The following is a 23,782-nucleotide window of genomic DNA, read 5'->3' as shown; positions in this document are numbered from 1 at the left end:
ATAGTAATCAATATTTGTTGATCATCCTTTACAAATAATTATTGATGTCTTCCTATATTCTTTTTTTTTTTTTGTTTTTTTTTTAATTTTTATTCTCTTTTTCTTATTTCATTTTATTTGTTTTTCTTTTCACATATACGCCCTCATACTTACAAAAACTAAATAATGATAATAAAATGTAATTGAGCTTTTTTTAACAATTATTTTGCATTGATTGTTTAATTTTCTTGATTAAAATTGAATGATTTAAAGTTTATCGTGTCAACTGTCATCACTGAAAGTTGAAAATTTGAATTGAAATCTTGTCACAAATTGATCTCGTTTTATTAATTATTATTTATGGTAATCAGATCATTTGTTTTTGTTTTTTTTTTTTTTTACGTATAGGAAAGAGAAATTATTGCAAAATTTTAATTTCCATTTAATAATCGTTCATCGTTCGTCGTTCATTTAAAATATTTGATTCAAAGAGATTTCAAAGTTTTATCGATGTGCCTTAAGGTTTTTTCTGGTACAGCATCGTTCAATGCTTTTTGGAAACCCTCGTAATTCATTAATCGTCGAAAAATCTTCTTTGCATGGTTTCTATAAATAATAAAAACATTGAATTAAACAGTCATCATTAATAAGGTATATTTATTTTAAGAGGAGGACACCATTAGTGTGAATTGATTGCCGCAAATATCAAATCTCGCCAGTGTTTCCGTCCCTGAAATTGAAATTGCGAATACTTCGCTTAATTTGTAATGTTTTTCAGTCCAAAAATTTGGTCATTTATATTCATCAAATATTCACGATTATCTCTTTAAAAAATTGAAACATTCCATGTAGTAGTTTATTTGAAAAAAAAATTCTAGAAAAATCACCTTTCTTTCAAGCGTTCACACTTAGTGGTGTCCCTTAACAATATTTTAATTAATACAACAGGTGTTAAAAAGGATTTTGATTATTTACCTAGCATCTAAATTTCCATCCATCAATAATTTAGCTGCTGAATTAATTAATTTATCTCTAACATCACGTGGTAACGTCATAGCGTGTTCAGCACCAATACGTTCTACGATCGATGATAGTAATCTCGCAGTGGTTGCTCTTACAATTGCATTTTGATGACTACAAATTGAACGATTAATTAATATATCATTTGAATTAAGAATAAAATTAAAATGACTTCTTTTTTGTTCATACTTTGCACCACGTAATACGATAACACCGATAGTTTTATGGGGTGGAAGTGATTCGATCATTTGATCCAATGCTGCGTTACTATTAAATCGTAAAAAACGATTTGTATCAGCTGTTCTATTAAGCAATGGTCCAACGATATCATCTATATCCTGTAAAAAGTAATTTTTTTTAAATTAATGTGAAGAAAAAAAGTAACATTTTTAAGAAAAATCTGAGTTTTAAGAGACAAAGAATATATATATATATTCAAATGTTTATTGTATATTTATATTTAAATATATATATGCTAATATATAAAATATAATATTATATTTAAGAATTTAGTTTATATATTATAATATTATAATTTAATTTAATTTACCTGTTCTATACTACGAATTTGACATGTAAAAATATCACCAGCAGCTGTACAAGCAGCACGTGCTACCTGAGAACGAAGACTTTTAATGTGACGACCCAATAATCGTGCTATCGTACCACCAATATTATTATCCAAATATTCCGGATGTTGTTTAGCTATTTGAGATAAAGATTTAAGTCCTTTTATCGTTATCTCCCTATTACAAACAAAACAATATTTCATTTAAATATTAATATTTCATTTTGCAATACAATTAACCCTTATTGGTCATCAGGTTTGTAAATTAATTATTTTCACTTATGTAGGAGATATTTATTGAATTATATTAACATATTTTTATATTTGTAAGTCACTTCTCACGTGACATACGATCAATAAGGGTTAGTTAATAATGTATTTTTTTATTTTTTGTTTTGTTTTGTAAAAATACTTTACCAGTCTTTATTATCTAATTGTTCGAAACACTTGTGCATAATATTTTTCTGCATATCCGTTGTTTTATTCGAAGGATGATGATGATGATGATGATGACTACTAGTGTTTGATTTATTCAAAATAATCCTAGATTTGGTCGTATTACGAAGTACATATTTAGGTAATGATTTTTTAATGGCTCCTACATTTTCTATAGGTTGTTGCTAAAAAATATAATAACAATTTTATTATTCATTAATTAACAAAAAAAATCAATTTTATATTAATTTCATAATATTAGGTCAAGTCATAAATAAGTTCCGTTTCTTTATGGTGTTTCTGCGACTGATAAGTGCAAGACACCTTTCATGAAGTTTTTTTTGCACTATTTGCAATTGTTCAACGTATCTATTGGATTTTGCTTCCAATATTACCTTTAAAAGGTTCATCAAAGTCGGTAAATACGTCCTGCACTTGGTTCATCTTTTAAGATCGTATCTCCAGAACAGAATTTTACAAAGCAATTTCTGACTGCCCTATCAGTTATCAGTCCTGCACTGTATACGCTGAATATTTTTTCAGTTGCCACTTTAGTGCTATTGCCTTGTTTCAATTCTTAAAGCATTACATGTCGTATATGCACTTTTTGCTATCCATTTCAGTTGTTAAGAAAAATGGTTAAATGTAACATTGACTACATCAAAAAGTTGACAGAAGACTAAAACTGAATCCTCATCTATACAGTGATATCGAAAATCCGTTTGTTTCGGTGACTTATAGTAGGTAAATACGAAAAATAGATTCTACGGAAGTTACTTATGACTTGACGTAATAATTCATTCATTATTTATATAAATTTTTAACAAATATTATATATTATACATACTTCTATTTTAATGATAGCAGGTGTTTCATTATTTTCTTTATTATCTTTTGTTTCGACATTATTATCCGTGATATCGTCCAATTTAGTAAAACTTTCCGAAATAATATCAGGTATCTTTGTAAATGCAATATTTGTCGTAGAAATGTCATTAGAAATATTTTCCAAATCAAAATTAGATGCAACATTTCTAGAATTATCAACGTAATCCGAAGTATCATTTAACAAATTTGAAACAGATTCATCAACATTATCTAATTTATCAGATAATATCATTTCTTCATTTTTAATCATCATAGGTTCATCAATATGAAACATTTCTTCCTTTTCTATATTTTCCAATAATATATCGATGTTATCATCATCAAACTATGAATAAAATGATCAATATATGTAATTTATTAGAAATAATGAAAATATTCAATTAACAAATCTATCGAAATTCTAATCAATTATAAATCAAGAATTTAAACTTACCTTTTCTAAACTCGAACGATTAGAAAATCTTCTAGGTGAACCGAACAATCCTAAATCATCAATCGGTGTAGAATAATCCAATTCGGATTTGACTATAACTTTGGAATGTTCCGGTGATGATGAAAATGACCAATTGTCCGGTAAAGTTTTGTTCATTTTAAAATTAATTTCCAATGAATTTTGACCAGATGACATGGATAATTCGTTCATGATAATTTCTTCATCGATTTTAGTAATGTTTGATTTTTTACGAGAACTCATGTCATTTGTATCATCGTTCATTGTATCAGAATTTTCACTATTGAAATTAAAATCGTCATCATCATCATCATCATCATCTTCTTTAGATTCATCACTCTCTTTTAAAATAATATTTTCTTTGTTTATCAATTTGATTCCTTCATCGCTACTCCAATCCTTTAAAATTTCATCTTCGGCCATTGATGTACTTGTAACTTCAGTTGAAGTATCCGATTCTTTTGTTGTTAACTATAAAAACAAAACATATGTTTAACAATTATAGATTATATTTAATTAATTCGATATTTGTTGATTTGTTGTTGTTGTTGTTGAAAAACTTACGTCATAGGAATTATCGATAGGATTATTTCTTTCCTGTGATTTATTTGATATAACGTCGAACGCTTTTTCATTAATTTCATTTTGAAATATCAATGTACCAATTGTATCATCATCATTATTATTATCATGACGTCTTTCCAATAATGATCTCAATATACTATCATTTCTTTTAGGTTTCGAATGATTATCCGATGTATCTGATGATGTACTGTCAGGACTTCTTATTCTTACTGCATTTTTTTTATTTTTATTTTTTTTTCATTCCATAAATTACACCGAAAATTAAAAGAAGAACAATTTAAAAAAAAAACAATCTTTAGATATTCATTAATTGATTAATATAAACTATTGTTATTAGATGATTATTTGTCGTTGATTAAAATTGACGATAATGTTCGATCCAGTTTTATACTTGACCAGTAGTAAAATATTGATTACTTTTCGTGCCTGTAAACTCAACTTGGACGTTAAACTACGTAGGATATATACATGTGTTTGTATGTGTGCATATGTGTATACAAACATACACATATATATGAAAGGTTAAGAACCTTTTGCTCCAGTTCGTCGTACATTCGATCGTCTAAGCTGATTTTACAGTTAATTGTATCGATCGTTATCGTATTTACATTAAATTACTATTAATATAATAATATATATATATACCTTTGTGAACTATTTCATCGTTGTTTAAAACTTGTCTAGGATAAACATTATTTTCTGATGAATAATATTTCTTGTTATGTCCATCGTTGTATATTTCTTCATTTACAGGTGCTTTATCTCTGAAAAATGATCGAATAAAGTGTAATTATTGATCCATGTATATTGATTCCACGAAAACACCTACACAAGGAAAAAGAATAAGACATATAATCAATTTTTTCAATATTTTTTTTTCATATTATAAATAAAATATGTTTCACTATTGATTCAAGTTGTATATTAATCATAGATATTAATATAAAATAACATCTACTATACCATAGAAAAAGAAAATAATCCTATAACCAAATTTTCTAATATTTTTCATATAATATATAAAATATATTTTACTATTGATTCAAGTAGTATATTGATGGTAAATATTAATATAAAATAACATCTACTATACTATAGAAAAAGAAAATAATCCTATAACCAAATTTTCTAATATTTTTCATATAATATATAAAATATATTTTACTATTGATTCAAGTTGTATATTAATCATAGATATTAATATAAAATAACATCTACTATACTATAGAAAAAGAAAATAATCCTATAACCAAATTTTCTAATATTTTTCATATAATATATAAAATATATTTGACTATTGATTCAAGTAGTATATTGATGGTAAATATTAATATAAAATAACATCTACTATACTATAAAAAAAGAAATAATATTATAACCAAATTTTCTAATATTTTACATATTATATATGAAATATGTTTGACTATTGATTCAAGTAGTATATTGATCGATCATAGATTTAAAAATACAAGTTAACACAAACCTAAGAATAATAAAAATACAAAATCCTAATATAAAATTAGAAAAAAAAACGTACATTGTATCAGTACTTCTATGTAGTCTCACTGCTATCACCGGTGTAACATTAGGATTAGTAATGATCGTTGATATTGATCCATTATCATCGTTATCATCGTTTCCAATACCGATCGATCTTCTACACCGAAATACGCAAGGACAACAACGGAGAACGGTACCAGCGAAATTAAATTCATTATCACCATCACTATTTTTATTATTGTTGTTTAATTTATTATCCTCTTTAGTCTCGTTAGACCACACGCAATATTTAAATATCATTATTCCATTTATCGATCCACTTTGTTATTATTATTATTATTATTATTTTATTATGATTTTTATTACACTTCATTCTGTCGTTTATTTTTTTATTTTTTTTTATTTTAGTTTTGTTTTGTAATATCACCGATAAAATACTTTATCGTCCATTTTAAAGAAATGATTGAAATAATGTATATGCATATGCTATATATGTATGTGTATATCAATGTATGATAGAATGCAACAAGCGTACGAATGGACGTCATATTTTAACGATTAATATTTCCATTCTATCCCCCCATTGTTCTTTTTTATACATATAATATAATATATAATATTAATATAATAATTTAATTATTATATTATTATTAAAAAAATATATATTATATATTATATATTATACTATATATATATATACAGTATAACAGTTATAACTAATATATAGCAATATATATTAGTACTACTATATTAGTACTATACTATATATTATATAATTTAAATATTACAATAATTAAAATTAAAATTTGTATATTAATTGAAAAATGATTAATTGTTTAATATTATGGTTGAAACATAGAAATAAAAAAGAAGAAGAAAATAAAAATGGTTAGATACTTTTTAATAGAAAGGTCAGAGATATAATCGTTGACAAGTATTAATACCACCACCGTACGTACGCACAACTATGACTGGTTGGATGGCGCCGAACGCACGGACGTCTAGCGTCCCGACGCTACTGACCGCTACCCCCACCCATTAGGGTTGTCCTAACCCTAGCTTCCCCCATTACAAACCACCCACCTATTCACCCTCTTTTCTTTCTCTGTTACCTTTACACTTTGAATGGTAATTTTGATTACTTTACTTGGACTTTACTTTGTACTTTTGTTTTCGTACATACGTCCTTGTCCTACGAGGGACAAGGTTGTTCAATTTTCTTTTTTCATATCAATTTAATATTTTATAATATAAGTTTTATTAATTTATATTTATATAAATTATATAAATATTATTAAATTAATATAATTTTTATGGTACTTACGCATTAACGACACCGTAGCAAAAATTGCGCTAATGCGCCAATAAACAGCAATCTTGTTGTTCGCATACAACAGCCTTGTTGTTTGCATATAGCAACCGTCAGGGTTTCGTCAGGATTGCATCAGATTTTCGTCAGGGTTGCATCAGGGTTATAGCGACAGCATCAGGTGAAAGAAAATAGAGACTGTTCTAAATCTATGTCAAATTTTATATCAGCCCATTTTCCATCGACAAAAATATAAAGTTTATCGTCTACAAAAGATTTGGTACTGAACAGAAACCCTGAGGCAACCCTGACGCAACCCTGACGAAACCGTGACGGCTACTTTGTGCAAACAACAAGATTGTTGTTTGCGAACAACAAGATTGCGCTTTTATTGGCGCATTAGCGGAATTTGTGCTACAGTGGCGTTAATACCTGAGTACCATTTTTTTATTGTACTAATTTTTTATTTCATTTTGTTATTGTTTTTATTGTTGTTGTCTATTTCTTTTTAATTCACGGGACTAATGGTTTAGTTAGTATTTAGGTTAACGAATAGTATTATGTAAAAAATGTTGTAATGATGTTTTCAATAGAAAACTGTCCTGACTCACCCTTTCAACGTTTTATAGTCCTATTTTCTAAGAAATTTCGATCTATCGATCGATATTATCGTATTACGATCTAATCTTTGTACTGTTGGACACAATGCGTGATGGACATCTATTTTTCCTACGAAGTATTCCTTTTTTTTTTTTTGTTTATGTATAAAACTGTATTAAATCAGTTGTATTATCATTAACAATAGAACAAGAATAAATATAAATATTATACAGGGTGTCTCATGTAATTATATTCACGATTTTTCAAGTACTTGACACGATAACCTGACAGAAAAAATACAAACGAAAGTTAATCTGTTTTTTTGATTGACTATACAAAATTATTTATAAAAACTGTTAAAACTATAAAGACTGTAAATGTGTGTATGTGTGTGTGTTGTGTTGTGTTAATGGATTATACGTATGTCCATTTTTGAATTTCATTCCCGCATGTTTTCATATAACGAAAGATAAAAAGGTAAAAAGGTGTGCACATGATTGGAAGCAAAATACCTCGATAAAAAGAAATATAAGTAAAACTGTATTCTTATGCTGTATAAGCGAATCCCTCCCTGCTACCACAAGAACCCTTCCATTTTTTTTTTTATTATCGCAGTAAGAACGACTTTGTACACGCAACTTAAAAGTGACCTAAAACTCTTCTCTCTCTCTCTTTATTTTTCTTTCTCTTTAGCAACCATAATTACTGCTACTTTAAAATGTAATTATTTTAATGGTTAAATAAAGTGTCGTCTAAAAATATCGTACGTTGTAAAATACTATATGTGAAATGTATGTTGTAGAAAATTTCAGTTCATTACACTTTTGTCCCTTATGTTAGATGACATTGATATGTCAACGTGTTTTTTTTACGATGTCTACGATTTCACAAGGTGTTTCATTAATTAAACAAATGTCACATTGACGTATACCAAAAAAAAAGAAAACATTAATAAATAATTTTCAATAAATAATAAATAAAATTTTATAATTATAATAATTATTAATAAATAAATCATTCTATAGATCAATAAAAAAAGAAACATAAAAAACAACCTAAATTAAGTGCAATATTAGATTAAATTAAGTGATATTAAATTAATTGCATTAAAATCATCACAATTGTTTTGTCGTGAAGAAATTTAAATAATTGCTTTTATATAAAAATATACTAAATTTGTTTTTAAAATGTATACAATTAATTACTGCAATTATAATATTTTTCTATAAAACAATCAAAATTTAGCATAAATATTGTCAAAAACGTATTCTACAAAGAAGGAAACGTTTGAAACATTTCATTGTAAATAAATTTCTAAACAAATAAAATGAAAATACTAATAAAATCTACTCACATATCATGAACAGAAGATCCTTGAATATTGTTGTATGCAATTACGGTGAATCTACCTTGATGATTAATTTCCGATGGTGATAACGAACGTATTCGTCTTCTGAAGGGACTATTTACAAACACATGATCATCCGTACGTGTACTCGATGATGATTGGTCGGTCTCGTTAAATTGTTGATCAGTCGTCTCGTCAATTTTCCAATCGTTTCTCAACTGTAAACAATACCTCATCATTTTCATTTCAATTTCAAATATCACAAACAATGAAAAAATACATTTAAAAAAAGGAATAACAAACAACAACCACAATTATATTACATATCATTATACCTGTCCGTAAGATTGATGATTAATTATTGTTTCTTCACCTTTTGTATTGGCCAAATCTTGATAATTACGCTTATACGTAGTTGTAGTTGAAGTAGCAGTTGTTTTAGTTGTATTCATTGTTTTAAACGATGATCCATTTGTTAATTGACATTGACGTTGAACTGTTGTATCAAATCTAAAATTAGACAAATGTATAAGGCGACTAGTGTTTCTTTATTATATGAAATATAATAATATTTGAGAAATATTATAATATATTATTAATATATAAATAATAAAAAATAATATTTAAGAAATATGAAATGTAACAAATGTTGATTATAAAACTAACGTTTTAAAAGTTGGTAATTTGTTATGTTGATTATTATCAAATGTTGATGTATACTGTGACGGTAATGTTGTTTCAATTGGTTTCATTTTGGAATATTTTAAATATCCGTCAGAACTCTTTGAATATCTTTCCTTGACTAATGTTCGTGATTGTTCTTCAGATACAAATTTCGATCTAATGTTTACATCGTTAGATATATTTTGATTACTTTCCACGGTATATTGTGAATTTATCGTACACGATAACGGACGATAATTATTTCTATGAGAATTAAATGTTTCATTTGTTATTTGACTATCTAACGATGTCATTGGCGACATTTCTGCATCTTGTTGAAAACGTTTACGTCTTTGATACGTTGTTTCTAATCTGTATGGTGTATATCAATAATATTATTTATTATTAATTTATTATTCATGTGATGATTACATTGGCAGAAAAAACATATGTCGTATTTATTTTTTAATTTTAATTTTAATTATAATCAAATTAAATTAATTTGAAATTAAAATAAAAAATCAAATCAAATTAAATTAATTTGAAAATTGCAAATAATGCAATTCTTCTTCTACTTTCTTATTATTTTTTATATATTTACCCGATATTTTTACTTCTCAATTTCAAAACGTTACTTTTATTATCCGAATTATATTGAATACTTTTTCTTAATTTAGAATTAAATTGATCTAAATTGTTATCCAATAAATTATTAGATGATTGATCGTTTATCTTGGTACTAGAAGTTCCTCGTGAATAAAGTATAGGAATTTTGGATTCCATTTTGATGTTAGATGTTTCTTGTGACAATGGTTTAACCAAACGATCATCTTGAAAATTGTTATTTTCATTAACGATAGGTCTAATATTATTTCCATTATCATTGAAATTAATTTGTGATGTTATTTCACGTTGATTAACATTTATATTGTTTCCATTTTTATTCGATGTATTTATATTTTGATTATCACGAGTTATACGTGAATGACCATCTGAAACATAATAGTAAATTGCAATTGTAGTTGGTTGATCTTGTTTTCATATTTTATTAATTAAAAAATTGATTTACCATTGTGATTATTTATATCGTCAAATCGTTCTTCCAAACCATGAACATCATTTAAACGTGAAAAAGTATTCTCCTGAAATATAATTAATTAATATTAATTAATCATTGTCTCGTTTTCTAACCTTGATTATTTTTTAATTGATTAATTTACATTCGAATTAGACCTCGTCATAATTGAATAATAAAATAACGATGTTGCATTATCGTTATTAACTGTGATATTATATTTAAAAATGACATGTATGTATATATATATATATATAACAAAATAATCTGTATAAATTTAATCAAAATTTTCTTACAATAATAATTCGATTAATTTATATGATTTTGACAGATGACAGATTTTACAAACATAATGGTTAAGTATATCTAACAAGAAATGAACATAATTTAAAACATTCACTTCTATATATAAAAGAATTAGTATGGTAAATGTTACAAATGATATGCAAACTTGCAAACTGATATGTAATATGTGATTGTAATAAAAAAAAAATGTTTCAAGCTTAATCACGAAGCAACTTTAATTTCTAAAAAAAAAAAACAAGATAAAAAAATGCAAATTATACAACGTAAGCAAAGTTGTATTATAAACCGATTGTATGTATGTTATTTTTAGTGTAGGAATTTTTGTTCTCGTGTGACCTTAAAAGAACGAGAGAGAAAGAGAGAGAGAGAGCTTTCTTAAAAAAAAAAAAAAAATCAAATATATTTAAATAGCGTGATAAAATTGTTATCACGAAAATGCAAATGTAATTATTATTAGTGAATCATAAATATTCGTCACGAAATCTACCCACTGAGAGAATCAACTTTTATATCTATGTTCAACTTTTACGAAAGTTATTATTGCTTTATAAATATGTGGAATTCGTGAAAAAAATTGGACCCGTTGGACTGACTGGGACCGGGCGACTCGAACCACGGATCTTTCGCTTTCCAGGGCGACTGCTCTTTTAACCAATTGAGCTATTATTCAGGGCCCACCGACCAATCCTTCTCACGAATGCCCAATAAGTTTGGCATGGAGGCGTTCGTCCCACATTCCACCCCCCTTTAACAACATTCAATCCCGAATGTTATGGCAACCCAACATCATCATCTCCTCTTTTTGTGGCGTCCTTCGCCACCAACTTCGTCTTTTTGTCATCAACTTTCAACTTTCGTCTTTAATATTTTCTCGTGGCGTTGTAAGAATGTGGAACGTGTTACGAAACAGACCCTCCAACCCGGAGAGGCCCCCATGTGTGGGATTCGTGAAAAAAATTGGACCCGCTGGACTGACTGGGACCGGGCGACTCGAACCACGGATCTTTCGCTTTCCGGGGCGACTGCTCTTTTAACCAATTGAGCTATCCAGGGCCCACCGACCAATCCTTCTCACGAATGCCCGATAAGTTTGGCATGGAGGCACTCGTCCCACACTAATAATAATTTATATATATATACTTATGTATTTATTTTACCTGATTTTGTGGTAATATTTGCCATACCACGGGTTTTTCATTGGTAGAACGTAAAGCTATACCACGAGCAAATAAATTCTGTCTGTTTGTCCATGGGCTTCCATATTTCTTTGCATTCTTATTTCTAAATAATAATAATAATAATAAATAATCTATTATATTATAATAATTTTAATTATGAATATTATTAGGTGAACCATGAGATCGTGCGATCTTTAAATTAACACTTTACATAGTAAATTTTACAGCAATCCATTATGCAGTTTTAAAGTAAAGTTTCAACGCAGTGAACGCATGAATTTTTAATTTCACCCTAATATTTATAAAAATCAAAATACAAATGACATAATTGCCTCAAAAAATTTCCCCTGTCAGGTTTGGCAGTTGAAATTTGACGTTTGCTACGTCCTGTACCAGGTGAAACAGAACCACTTCCGGCTACGATCCAATCAACGTCTGGTCCTAAATAAAAATGATGTGTTAATTTTTCCCCCCCCAAAAAAAAACAAATGTTAAAATATAAAATATAAAATGTGTTGTATTACAAAAAAATGTAAAATATTGAACACAAACGGATAGATTAAGAATTGATCGTACGATTACCGGTTGCAATTTGTACGGTTGGTGAAATTTGTAAACCATAAACTACCAAACCATCGGCAGATACCAAAGGCAATGATTTTCTAGCTAGACGAGATCTTATAGCTGAAAACATAGCCTCACCATCGTGCCTACTGGCCGATGCTCTTTTCCCTGCTCGTAAAACCTCCTTTAAATAAAAAAATAAAAAAGACAAAAATTCTTAACTTAACATTTTTATTATTATAATATATAGTTTAAATTAAATTTTTAATTACCTCGGGTTCGTAAATTTGTGCTAAAACAGCTAATGCATCTAAAGCAGCTTGTCTTACTCTTCTACGTCTGTCAGCAACCATAAGTGCAACTTTATGCGCCACGGTTTCTACTTTAAATTCTGTACTGGGAAAAGTGACGAATGAGAAGATCAACAATTGCAATGCGTTCTCTCTCGTCTGTAAAAAAAAAAAAAAAAATACAAACAAAGTAAAAAGAAAATGTCAAAATGATTACCAGAAATTAATTTGATTAAGTTATCAACTTAAACTTAAGTTATCTTGGTCGTCAGGTTTAAAAAAAAAAAAAAAAACTTAATATTATTTACCTTAGCATTTCTAGCCCCGAGACATTGTGGTTGTAACAATTGTTCCAAAAGATACGATGGTTTTAATCTAAGCATAGCAATTCGTGCAAGTTGAGCAGCACTAGGCCCACCTTGTCTAGCCAATCCCCAAGCTAATTGACCTAATCTTCGTTTTAGTGCATCTTCCGTGACACCGGCAACAACGATCTAAGATTCAAAATAATATGCAATAATAATAACATCGTTAATAAGATGAAATAAAAACTAATGAGCATGTAGTTATTGCAATATTTCGAGAATGGGGGATTAAAAATGTCCCACCGTGAATTAAAATGGTGATGGGACACTTTTAATCCCACCCAAAGAGTTAAATGAAAACTAAAGAAGATATAAATTAGATAAATGTCAAATTGAGGAATGTTTGTAAAACATTTCCTAACATCTTTGTCAATTAATAATTCAATGTCTCTTAGATAGTACCTTTGCAACAGCTAAACCAGCAGCTGCTACCCGACAGCTCCTTTCACCGCCAAGCACAGCATGCAAAAGTGATCCTAATCGGGGTTCTATCGCGATTAGTGCTGAGGGTGTTCGTAATGCCGATGCTACTCTTTCCAGACCCCTTACACGAGCACGCCAATCCTCCTATAAAATACATTTAGATGACATAGTTGAATAATGTTTTGAAGATCATTAAAAGGAGTGTCAAATCTTATCATTCTAATTAATTACTACCATTATTTAACAAATAATATGTTTTCGATAAACAATTCAATCTAAAATATTCCCAAGTTGTTAAATCGTCATATACTTGAAGGCAACATTTGCTAGTCAAATTTTCAGAGAAGAAATTGATTTGTTCTAGAATTCTAAATTCATATCTAAAATTGAGCTATTTAACTCAACAACACAAGCTGTACAATTACGAATCAAAATTACGTAATTAGAAACTTAAAATATAATTCATAAAGTCGACATTGTTCTGTTTCTAGTAGGAATCATTTGAAATAATCGATATTTTGTGTTATGAGGGTATTATCATATTGTTACACGGGTTTACATGAAGTCTGCTAATGTCAATGTCCTCTTGATAATTCCTAACTATACGTGTATATTACGTGTTAGTTAAAAGAACATTTAGAAATGTATTCAATATTAGATATATATCATTGATAATTAATAAATGAATCTAACAACTAATACAATATATACATCTATTTGTTCAATCATCATTAGTATTGTTGGTGTAATGATAAAACGTATGAGTACATGAGTTTAAACATTATCGATCGTTGCAGAAACATAGCAAAACGTTGTTGTAGTATAGCATCTGCATTACCTGTTCTAAATCAATTATTACATTTATTTGTTAAGTTATATTTAATAATTGTTAAGATAAAATAACACTATCAAGGTGTGTACTGTAAAAGTACTACAAAGTGACTAGTGACTAGTCACAGTTACAAGACTAGTCTCAGTTAGTAGTTAAGTTATAACAAATTTATTTTGAATTTCATTATAATTTGAATATGTGTATCATGTTTTTAACATTTACTACACATAGTTAGAACAAATTTCTTTCGATTTGAATTTCATTATAATTTGAATCCAGTAATTTTGAATAAGACTCGACATAGTGACTCATCTATCAAATCTTTTAGATGAGTATGAGTAAAGTCTTTTTTGTAATTCGTCGAAAGTAAATTGGCATTGCAATTGCAACTTATTTGCATATACACGTTGGTAGAAATGACGCCTTAACGAATTGGCACGACACGCAACACCATGTTGTAACGTTATACATTACTTCCTAATTATTTTCTTGCAAGTTAGAAGTACCTATCCGTTCCCTCGGTTAATTTCGATTTCTTATTCACTCATATTTTCTTGTTAGATTGTGTGGGGAATTTTAGATGGTATAGGTGGTAGTATATAACAAAAAAGGGAATCTTTCATTTTCCTATCCTAGGAATATTCATATCAAAATCTCAACCACCCTTGAATCCTATCGCGATACTACCAACTCAACTAGGGGTTGTATTTTGAATAATTTATAAGTTGTAATTCATAGAAGAAAAAAATACTTAAAAAAAAAAAATGAAAGAGGGCGAGAAAGAAATAATAAAAAGGAATCTTTTCAACTTCGTTTTACATATATATATATCAAAGCTTTGATTTTAATCTGTGAATAAATTTACTTAACTTTTTGAATTATGTGTGTGTGTGTGTATCTCTTAAAAGAAATATAGTAAAATATACAGAAAAAAAAGTGTATCAGTATACTTCTATTTAATATAATTATTAATTAAATTAAAAAATATTTATTAATTATTAATAAATAAATATATGTACATATGTGTAACCTTTTTTTTTTTTTTTTTATTGAAACTTCACGTGGACCTTTTTTCGTCATTTTCTTCTCATAGAAAATGTAAACGAAAAACGTCATCGGATCGATTTCAAAACTGTTATATTTCTTTACATACTCTCTTATTCTACCGACACGTTGACAAGGTTACTCACGCGTTCATGAAAAGGTCTCTCTAGTACAATACATCCTTGAACTTACATTGAATGAATATAAAATATATGACCTAAACTAAAGTTTACGTGAAATGCTCGGTCATAGTTTCCCGAAAAAAAAAAAAAAAACAAATTAAGAATATAACAGAATTAGTGAAATACAAGTAAATCTGATTCATCCATTCAATAAGTTTCAACTGCAACCGAACAAACATAATTAATATTCATGAGAATACTCGAAACCTCGAGACAAGACTTTCTCTTATTCAAATTTAAAGACTGGATGATTCATTCATTCTTTTAAAAAGAATATTTTTATTCAGTATTTTCATTTGTAATTGTAATAAAATTATTAGTTCAAACAATTAATATCATAATTTAAAATGAAAAATAACACAAGATTCATACATATATCTATAAATTGCTCTAAAATAATTCTTTTCAAAATAATTCATATGTTATATTTTATATACAAGGTGCAAAAGAAAATATATACAGTACTGTATTTAAGTTATCACGTAATCGGTTAGTCAGTATCGTACTTGGTAACCAAAGTGACAGATTTCTGAAGAAGAGTTCTTTGAAAATTCGTTGGTTATTTCTACAAAATGTGATTTTTTTTTTATTTTTTTTTTAAATGAAGAAGAATAAATCAAAACAAGATTAGAATGAAATGATTTGCATTGAATTAAATAGAAGATAAAATCACGCACGTGTAACTAAACGTGTAGTCATGCATCGATCGCAAAAACGTCTTATTAATCAACTAATCAAAATAGTAATTGTGTGCGGTTTAATCTTGATATTATTTAAATTAAATGTCACTATGAAAAATAATGAAACCGAGCCTATATTAATTTTGACAGATTTATTGGTAAGTAGATAAATAATCCGATTAGAATTTGTTTTATTTATTGTTGTTTTTTCTTCTTTTTGTTTTTTTTTTTTTGATAATAAAAATGTTACGAAAATGTTAATAAAATTGTTGACGTTGTATCGAATAGAATGAAGCGGATAAAATAAATAAGGAAAGATTATTAATCGTAGATGAAGTATGTAAAGAATACAAATTAGGTTTTTACAAAGATTCTAACAAAGTTTTGTTTAAACATCCACCCGCACCACAATACAGTGTTTTCTATATTGTTAGGTTGGTACACAATAAATTATGAATTATTTTTTATAAATGAAATTTTAAAAATATATTTTTTTTTTTATTATTTTAGAGATCATAACATTTCATATTGTCCATTATATAAAGCAAGTAGTACAACTTGGTTATATAATTTATGTTTGTTAATGAACGTATCAGAAGAAGAATTAAACAATGGTAAAGAACAATTGTCAACCATTGCTAGAAGAGTCATAACTGAATTAGAATATCCTGAAGCTGAAGAGGTAAAATATGATTTAAATATTTTAAATATTAACTCATTGTCACTCATAACTGAATTAGAATATCCTGAAGTTGAAAAGGTAAAATATGATTCAAATATTTTAAATATTAACAATTAAAGATATAAAATATTTGAACAGGCATTGAGAAATTCAAAAACATTATTAGTGGTAAGACATCCATTTGAAAGATTGTTGAGTGCTTATCGTGACAAATTGGAAAATTCTGTTGCTGGTCATGAACATGGAACTTTACATTTTTATCAAAAATATGGAGCAATGATCGTTAGAAAATATCGTAGTGAGTAATAATATTCAAATAACATATAATAAAATAATAATAATAAATATATATAAAATACATTTTCAAGAAAAATATTACTTTACTTTTCACTTTCACAATAAGTTACCTCAATATTTCAACTACCTGAATAGTTACATTTATAATTTATATTATAATACATACAATATTTATAAATATATATTTATTTATACTGAATTCATTTTGTATAGGTAAAAATTTTGTAAAACCACGTGACGATGAAATAATAGTACGAAAGGGTGTTCAAGAACCAGCAGGTATCGAACCAACATGGCGAGAATTTGTTGATTATTTAATAAACACGGATTTGGCTAATTACGGTGACGATCATTGGATTCCATATTATCTTTATTGTACACCATGTTTGATTAAATACGATATCATTGCTAAGGTTCGTTTAAAACATAATGACTTAACAAATAATTATTTAATATTATTAATACTGATTAAATATGTGTCAATTAATTTAGGTTGAAACATTATCGAGAGATCAAATTTATGCATTGAACAAATTAGGATTGGATAAAAAGATTAAACCAATTTGGAGACATGGTAGTGGTTATTCAAATGCTTCCAGCATATATTTCAAACAATTGAGTAAAAAAATGGTTGAACAACTTTACGAAAAGTTCAGATTGGATTTTGAACTGTTTGATTATTCTCCTGATAATTATTATAGATATGCCAAAGCCTCGGATTAAAAAAAAAAAAAAAAAAAAAAAAAAATATGAACAAGATAAAGTAAAGAGTAATTATGTAAATAATATCTGATAAATATTATCGATTAATAATTATTATGAATTGGATAAAAGTCAAAAGAGAAAGGAAGAAAGTGAGTGAATGAGAGACAAGGGGAAAGAGAGACAGAGAGAGAGAGAGAGAGAAAAAAAAATGCAAAATTTGATGAAAATTTTTACGCGATCCTGTAATTAATCGAGTTTTAAATCGCGTTACGCCACGCGACGAACGAAACTTTTGTCGACAAAATCGATTGACCTACTTACTTCCAACAATAATGTATCGGAACGATCTATCCCTAAACCCCAAAAGGTTTGAAAACTTAACTAGCGATGATACCTCCTTAATGACTATCATACAATATTCATTATCATATACATCCTTATTAATACTATATGACTCAATGTAGAATATATTTTGAAAAAAAAAAAAACAAGAAATCTAGTTAGATATCTAGTTACATTTTTATATAATCTTTTCATTCTAAAACAATTTGTTAATTAATACATTTAAAATTATAAAGATTTTATTAAAATGCTTACCTTGTTATGCAAGTCATCCAAAACTTCACGATTAACCAATCCCAATTCTTCCCAACTTGGTTCCTGTGATTTACCCTCGTTCCTGTTGTTGCTTGGTGTTGTGCCACCACCACCACCACCACCACCACCACCACCATTATCACCACCATCATCACCACAAGTAACGTTTCCATTTCCTTTATCATGACCTGTTTTAATTCTATATCGTATTTCGTCGGATTCGTTGGAAGTTTTCCTCAAATTCAATTTATTCACCGAATCAACACTTTTGTTAACTGATAAACATGAATCACGTGAATCACGTGAATCACGTTTCAATGTTTTCGAACTATGAATCTTACGTGTAATATTAATTGATTCACGTTCATTAGATTTGAATCCTGACTTTGTTGGTTGATTAATGTTATCCTTTGTCTTTTCATCAATTTTCAAAGATCTTTCATCGTCACCATGATTCAATTCGCTCGAGACAATACTGTTATCGTGTTTCGTATCAAACGTAGATAAAAATCCATTATTATCAGTAATATTTTCATTGGACAAACGTATATTGGTTTGATTTTTCATCGATGACATTTCAGGCATATCATTATTATTATTATTATTATTATTAAACGATTTATTATCTTTATCTTTAGTTTTGATCTTTTGTTTGAATTCTTTCGTTTGATAATTATTTTCAATAACTTTCATAGATGGTACGCTGAACGATCTAAACAATTTTTTATCAACATTATCATTGCCATGATCATTTTCTCGTTGTATATCATCGTTGAACGATTTATCTTTGTTCAGATTTTCTACGAACGATCGATTAGATTCAACGTTATTTAATTTTGGTGATAAAGATCGATTAAAAACCGTTTCTATTGATTTGTCATTATGTTTATCTTTGTTATCGTTCAACGAAGTTTGACGATCGTTCGAATCGATAAGAAAAAGTGGACTATTGGTTCGCGTTAGGATACCTTTTTTTGGACTTAGGTCAGCATTATGTGTATAAAATTCTCTTTTAGGACTATTCGAAAGTGATCGTGACAATCTTTGATCAATTTTACGTCTAACAAAATGAGGACTATTTGGTTGTGATATCGATCTACGACGTGATCGTTCAGATGGCATTTTTGTTGCAGGTGAAACTGGTAGGGGTATCCTAGTTTTCGTAGAAACTATTACAACCGATTCGGTATCATCGCTATCGGGTGTTCTCAATTTAACAATTTCACCACCAAAGTGTACTCGTCTTGGTGTTTTTCTCTTATCGTTACGTTCATTGGTTATTATTTCCGTTTCGTTTCTAACATCTGTACCACTTTCTTCAGCTTCGTCATCTTCCTCGCTATCGTTCGTTGATTTTTCTTCCAAAATTGTCATAGTTATTGCAGTCTCTTCGTTGAATTTTATTTCAGTTTCCAATACCACGCGTGCCGGTGGTGGTGCAGATGAAGGTACAGTTCCTGCATCAACAATTTCATCTTCTTCCTCAACAATACCGGATGTATCACTATCGCTATCCCATATTCTATCATTAGGTTCAACTTCATCATCATTATCTTCTTCTAATTTATTCATTTCTTTTCTTTCCAAAGCTAACTTAGTTTGGTGGTTCTTCTTACTAGATTTAACGTTGTAAACCTTGCAGAGAACTTCCAAGTGTTTTTTCAATTCGCCATCGTAACCGGAAATAATGTCGTCGAATTCACCTTTGCCAATCGTATCGCGAATTTTCATCAATGATTTTAAAATGGCTTCTTGATAGGTAACTTGGGTCAAACGGGATGCCAAAGAAAATGTCACGTATTTGATGATATCTTTGCTAGGACGTGTAGTATTCGATGATGGGAATAACAATGATGGTGCACTTAATATAACTCCTGTTATCAAATTAGTTTGGAATACGTCCTGTGCATCACGTCGATTAAAACCATCCCGAAATATCTAAACAATTATGTACACGATTTTATATCATAAATCCAAATTTATTATCAACCATTACGTCAAAGTTTAACCATATTCGTGACTGACTTTTGTTTGTATTTAATTATAAATATTTCTTCATTAGAATGCAATTAGAAATTTTCAAAATGTCGATCACGAATGTGTTCATTATTTAATCCCTTTGAATCCTTACATTTTTAACGATCCTTTCTCTATCGAAACAATGTACGAGGTAAACCCTCAATGCGTCCAAAGCACCCTTACGTACGGCCGGTGCTGCATGACCTAAATTATTTAACAATTCTGGTACCACCGGTTGCATTACCTCATCGACAATTTCTGCGGATAATGTTGGCATCACGTCCATTAAAACACGAACTGCGTGTTGACGTACCTCCCATTCTGGATCTCGCAATCTTTCCGATATTTCAACGAAGATCAATCGTGTATCGATTTCTGTTGGAAATCTTCTCGTTCGAACCTGTTTGAATTATGTTTTTCTGTCTTTGTTTTTGTTTTTGTTTTTTTTCTTCTTATATTTTCAACTGTGATTTTTCTCGTGTTATAATAATAATTCATTTTGTTTTTATTTGATTGATTTATCAATATTTTCAAATGAATGATCAATTAATTATAGAAATATAATTCAATAAAATGAATACCAATCACATCATTTTTCACAAGCAAAAACAAAAAAGGCCAAAACTATATAATAAAGAATTAAAATAAAAAAATATGAGTAAACATTTTTCATTTAATACGAACCACATGTTCCCAAAGTGGGGTCAGTTGTATTGGTGTACCAGTCGGTGGTGGTAATGGAGTCATCTTCCGACGAGGCTGATGATGTTGACTTCGTTCCTCGTTCACGAATGAATCGTGTGAAAACAATGTTGTCCTTGTAGGAATTGGCGAGGTTTCCTGGGGCCTTAGGCCCTCCGAGCTTGTAGATCCTGTCATAGATGTCGAACCGATGGAACACACGAAAAACTCGGATACTCACGTTTCGTTTCGTTGAAACCATCTGTTCTTCATCCTATTTTTCTTCTTATTATTCTTCTTCTTTTATCAAGGATCTTTTTAACAAATTTTTATCCTGTTGAATAAATTAACGAAACTATTTTTCAAGTGAAAACTACTTCAGAATGGGTGTGATTAAAGGTGTTTTATTATTTACTTTCTTTGTAATTATTGTTAAAATGTGCACCTGTATGAATGCAACCCTCCAGACATACTTTGAAAATGTTGCTTGCGAGCGCCATCTACTGGGACGGAATTTTTTGTCTGCCCGAAAGATAGGCAACCCGTCATACATACGTGTATAAACAGTTTTGACTGCAAAAAAGTTCCGTCCCAATAGATGACGCTCGCAAGCAACATTTTGAAAGTGTGTCTGGAGGGTTGCATTCATACAGGCGCGCATTTTTATAATTAAATTAATAATTAAATAAATAATTACAAATTAAAAGTACAAATAATATTATATAATAAATTATTCTCAAAACTTATTTATTTGAAGATTTCACTTCTAACTTGTGTGATATGCACACATGTTTTTTTAATTTTTTTCTTTATCATAATTATCGTTCGATTTTTCCAAGAAAGTTTTTAAAACGATCCAATCTACAAAAACCATCATCACAATAACATTTTGTATAATTGAGAATGACCCGTATACTAAAATAAAAATCCTATTTACCAATGCTGTATAATTTACTTAACTCTTTTTAACAACGACCATAATGTTTCCTTATTTCGTTATCGTTTCTAACTATACCTATATACTTCTTATTATTTATTATTTTTTTTTTTTCGATATGACACGACTCTTTTTTCATTCACGTGTCCAGAACAAAATATACTGGCAACAATTACGTAGAAAGGGTGACTTACCTTATTACCAACAATATGAACACGTTTTATCGAACGATTTTTATGATATATGATATTTTTTCTTTTTTATGAGCTAGTATGATTACACATATATATATATATATAATATACCTGTGGGATCTGTATGTGTATGTGTATTCATATTATATATAGGGATAGAGTTTGATTAGAATATTGCACTTCAACCCTCTTGTTATATTCATCGAGTTAGAACCAATTTATATTTAAAAGCAACAAGGGGGATGTTCGGATAGCATCGGGGTACTTTATTAGTTATTATAAACTTATCAGCATCCTCTCTCTCTTTCTTTTTCTTTTTCACCCCCTTTTTCGAGGTGTACTTTTAAAAAAAAAAAAAAAAAAAAAAAAAAAGCGACCTACCGAACGGGGGAAAAACTTGTGCCAAGTTTATCGTCAAATCTCACGACACGAACTTGGATGGTATAAAAGTAGTACACACGAAATGCACGATTGCATAACCAAAAGAAATTCACCCCCGTATAATATACAGAATGAGATAGTGTTTGTAACTGTACTTACATTTTCTCGAAACGTTTTACGTTTGAAAATTAGAATACAAAATTGCGAAGAGAAATAACCCAACCCAAAAAAAATATACAAACTTAAGGTTTTTAATTTCTCTATAAAAAAAAAATGTTCAATAAATAAATATATATGTTTGTATATTAGCTCGAACGTTTAGTTATGTAAAATTTTAGTCCAATACGCTAATGGTTAATTAAAAATGACGTTAACTGTCATAATTATTCCAATTTTGTATTAATTATTATTGTTTAAATTAATATTTATTAACTTAAACAATAATAATTATTAAATAACCCTTATGTTTTTTTTTTATTAACTTACTGTATATATTTACTATTCTCATTTCTTCCTACTGTTGTTGTTTTTGTTGTTGTTGTTGTTGCAATTGTTTCACCAATCATAATTTTTATTTAAATAAAATAGAAAAACGAAATAATAAAATTTGTAAGTAAGTAAAAATTAACAAATTAAATAAATAAATGAATTATATTTATAATGGTGGATATACACGCGCGTATATTTGAGGAAACGAAAGTGTGCTGACTACAAACTTGTATATCCTCACTTGACCACGACCGGCATGTGACTATTGCCCCTGTTCCTCGCAAGCATGGTGGTTCAAAAGTAATATCGACCATTTCATCCCCACTTTTAGTAAAACTGTTTCTAACTTCTTCAACCTATTACTTCGACGTTAGAAGAACGAATACCAACTTCGATCAACTTTTTCTTCCTTCTTTATAGCCTGTTTTTCTTTTTCTCATACTCAAAGTAAATGCAAATAAGATTGAAAATGGTGCTACATCTAGTGTTATTTATCATTTTATAATTATTTATGC

At 28.4% G+C, this 23,782-nt stretch overlaps 2 protein-coding genes across 3 annotated transcripts; one reads left to right on the top strand and one right to left on the bottom strand.

Moving 5' to 3' along the window:
• Positions 1–57: 57 nt before the first annotated feature.
• Positions 58–23,541, bottom strand: LOC107072167 (uncharacterized). 2 transcript variants are annotated; one of them, XM_089174450.1, is made up of 24 exons: positions 23,265–23,541; positions 21,270–21,600; positions 20,698–20,985; positions 18,567–20,504; positions 13,527–13,691; positions 13,068–13,253; positions 12,742–12,918; positions 12,482–12,653; positions 12,238–12,346; positions 11,885–12,008; positions 10,416–10,488; positions 9,948–10,338; positions 9,350–9,718; positions 9,019–9,193; positions 8,690–8,901; positions 4,572–4,690; positions 3,906–4,135; positions 3,324–3,812; positions 2,850–3,215; positions 1,985–2,187; positions 1,550–1,745; positions 1,189–1,337; positions 955–1,113; positions 58–585 (listed from the first exon to the last, which is right to left on the bottom strand). In XM_089174450.1, the coding sequence occupies exons 2-24, from the start codon at positions 21,462–21,464 to the stop codon at positions 465–467; spliced, it is 6,606 nt and encodes a 2,201-aa protein (XP_089030576.1). In that variant the 5' UTR covers positions 21,465–21,600; positions 23,265–23,541; the 3' UTR covers positions 58–464. The 2 variants fall into 2 exon arrangements, with proteins under 2 accessions (XP_089030576.1, XP_089030577.1); XM_089174451.1 differs by having other exon boundaries at positions 12,488–12,653.
• On the top strand, positions 16,081–18,559 carry LOC149031901 (carbohydrate sulfotransferase 11). The gene is made up of 6 exons (XM_089174456.1): positions 16,081–16,443; positions 16,574–16,719; positions 16,796–16,967; positions 17,106–17,265; positions 17,478–17,677; positions 17,757–18,559. Exons 1-6 carry the CDS (start codon positions 16,303–16,305, stop codon positions 17,985–17,987), a joined length of 1,050 nt encoding a protein of 349 aa, XP_089030582.1. The 5' UTR covers positions 16,081–16,302; the 3' UTR covers positions 17,988–18,559.
• Positions 23,542–23,782: the final 241 nt, after the last annotated feature.

The sequence above is a fragment of the Polistes dominula genome, unplaced genomic scaffold, assembly GCF_049000335.1.
Source record: "Polistes dominula isolate Pdom_NZ unplaced genomic scaffold, Pdom_raw_medaka contig_83, whole genome shotgun sequence".
Taxonomy (NCBI): domain Eukaryota; kingdom Metazoa; phylum Arthropoda; class Insecta; order Hymenoptera; family Vespidae; genus Polistes; species Polistes dominula.
The sequence above is the reverse complement of the archived record's forward strand: the minus strand, read 5'-3'. Positions and strand labels throughout refer to the sequence as shown.

Excerpts from the sequence above, each read along its gene's own strand:
- LOC107072167 (XM_089174450.1), bottom strand. The coding sequence starts at position 21,464 with ATGACAGGATCTACAAGCTCGGAGGGCCTAAGGCCCCAGGAAACCTCG. Across the intron at positions 12,654-12,741 it reads CACAAATTTACGAACCCGAG|GAGGTTTTACGAGCAGGGAA; the intron begins GTAATTAAAAAT and ends TTTTATTTAAAG. Across the intron at positions 10,339-10,415 it reads CGATATAAATAATCACAATG|ATGGTCATTCACGTATAACT; the intron begins GTAAATCAATTT and ends ATTATGTTTCAG.
- LOC149031901 (XM_089174456.1), top strand. The coding sequence starts at position 16,303 with ATGCATCGATCGCAAAAACGTCTTATTAATCAACTAATCAAAATAGTA. Across the intron at positions 16,968-17,105 it reads AATATCCTGAAGCTGAAGAG|GCATTGAGAAATTCAAAAAC; the intron begins GTAAAATATGAT and ends ATATTTGAACAG. Across the intron at positions 17,266-17,477 it reads GATCGTTAGAAAATATCGTA|GTAAAAATTTTGTAAAACCA; the intron begins GTGAGTAATAAT and ends CATTTTGTATAG.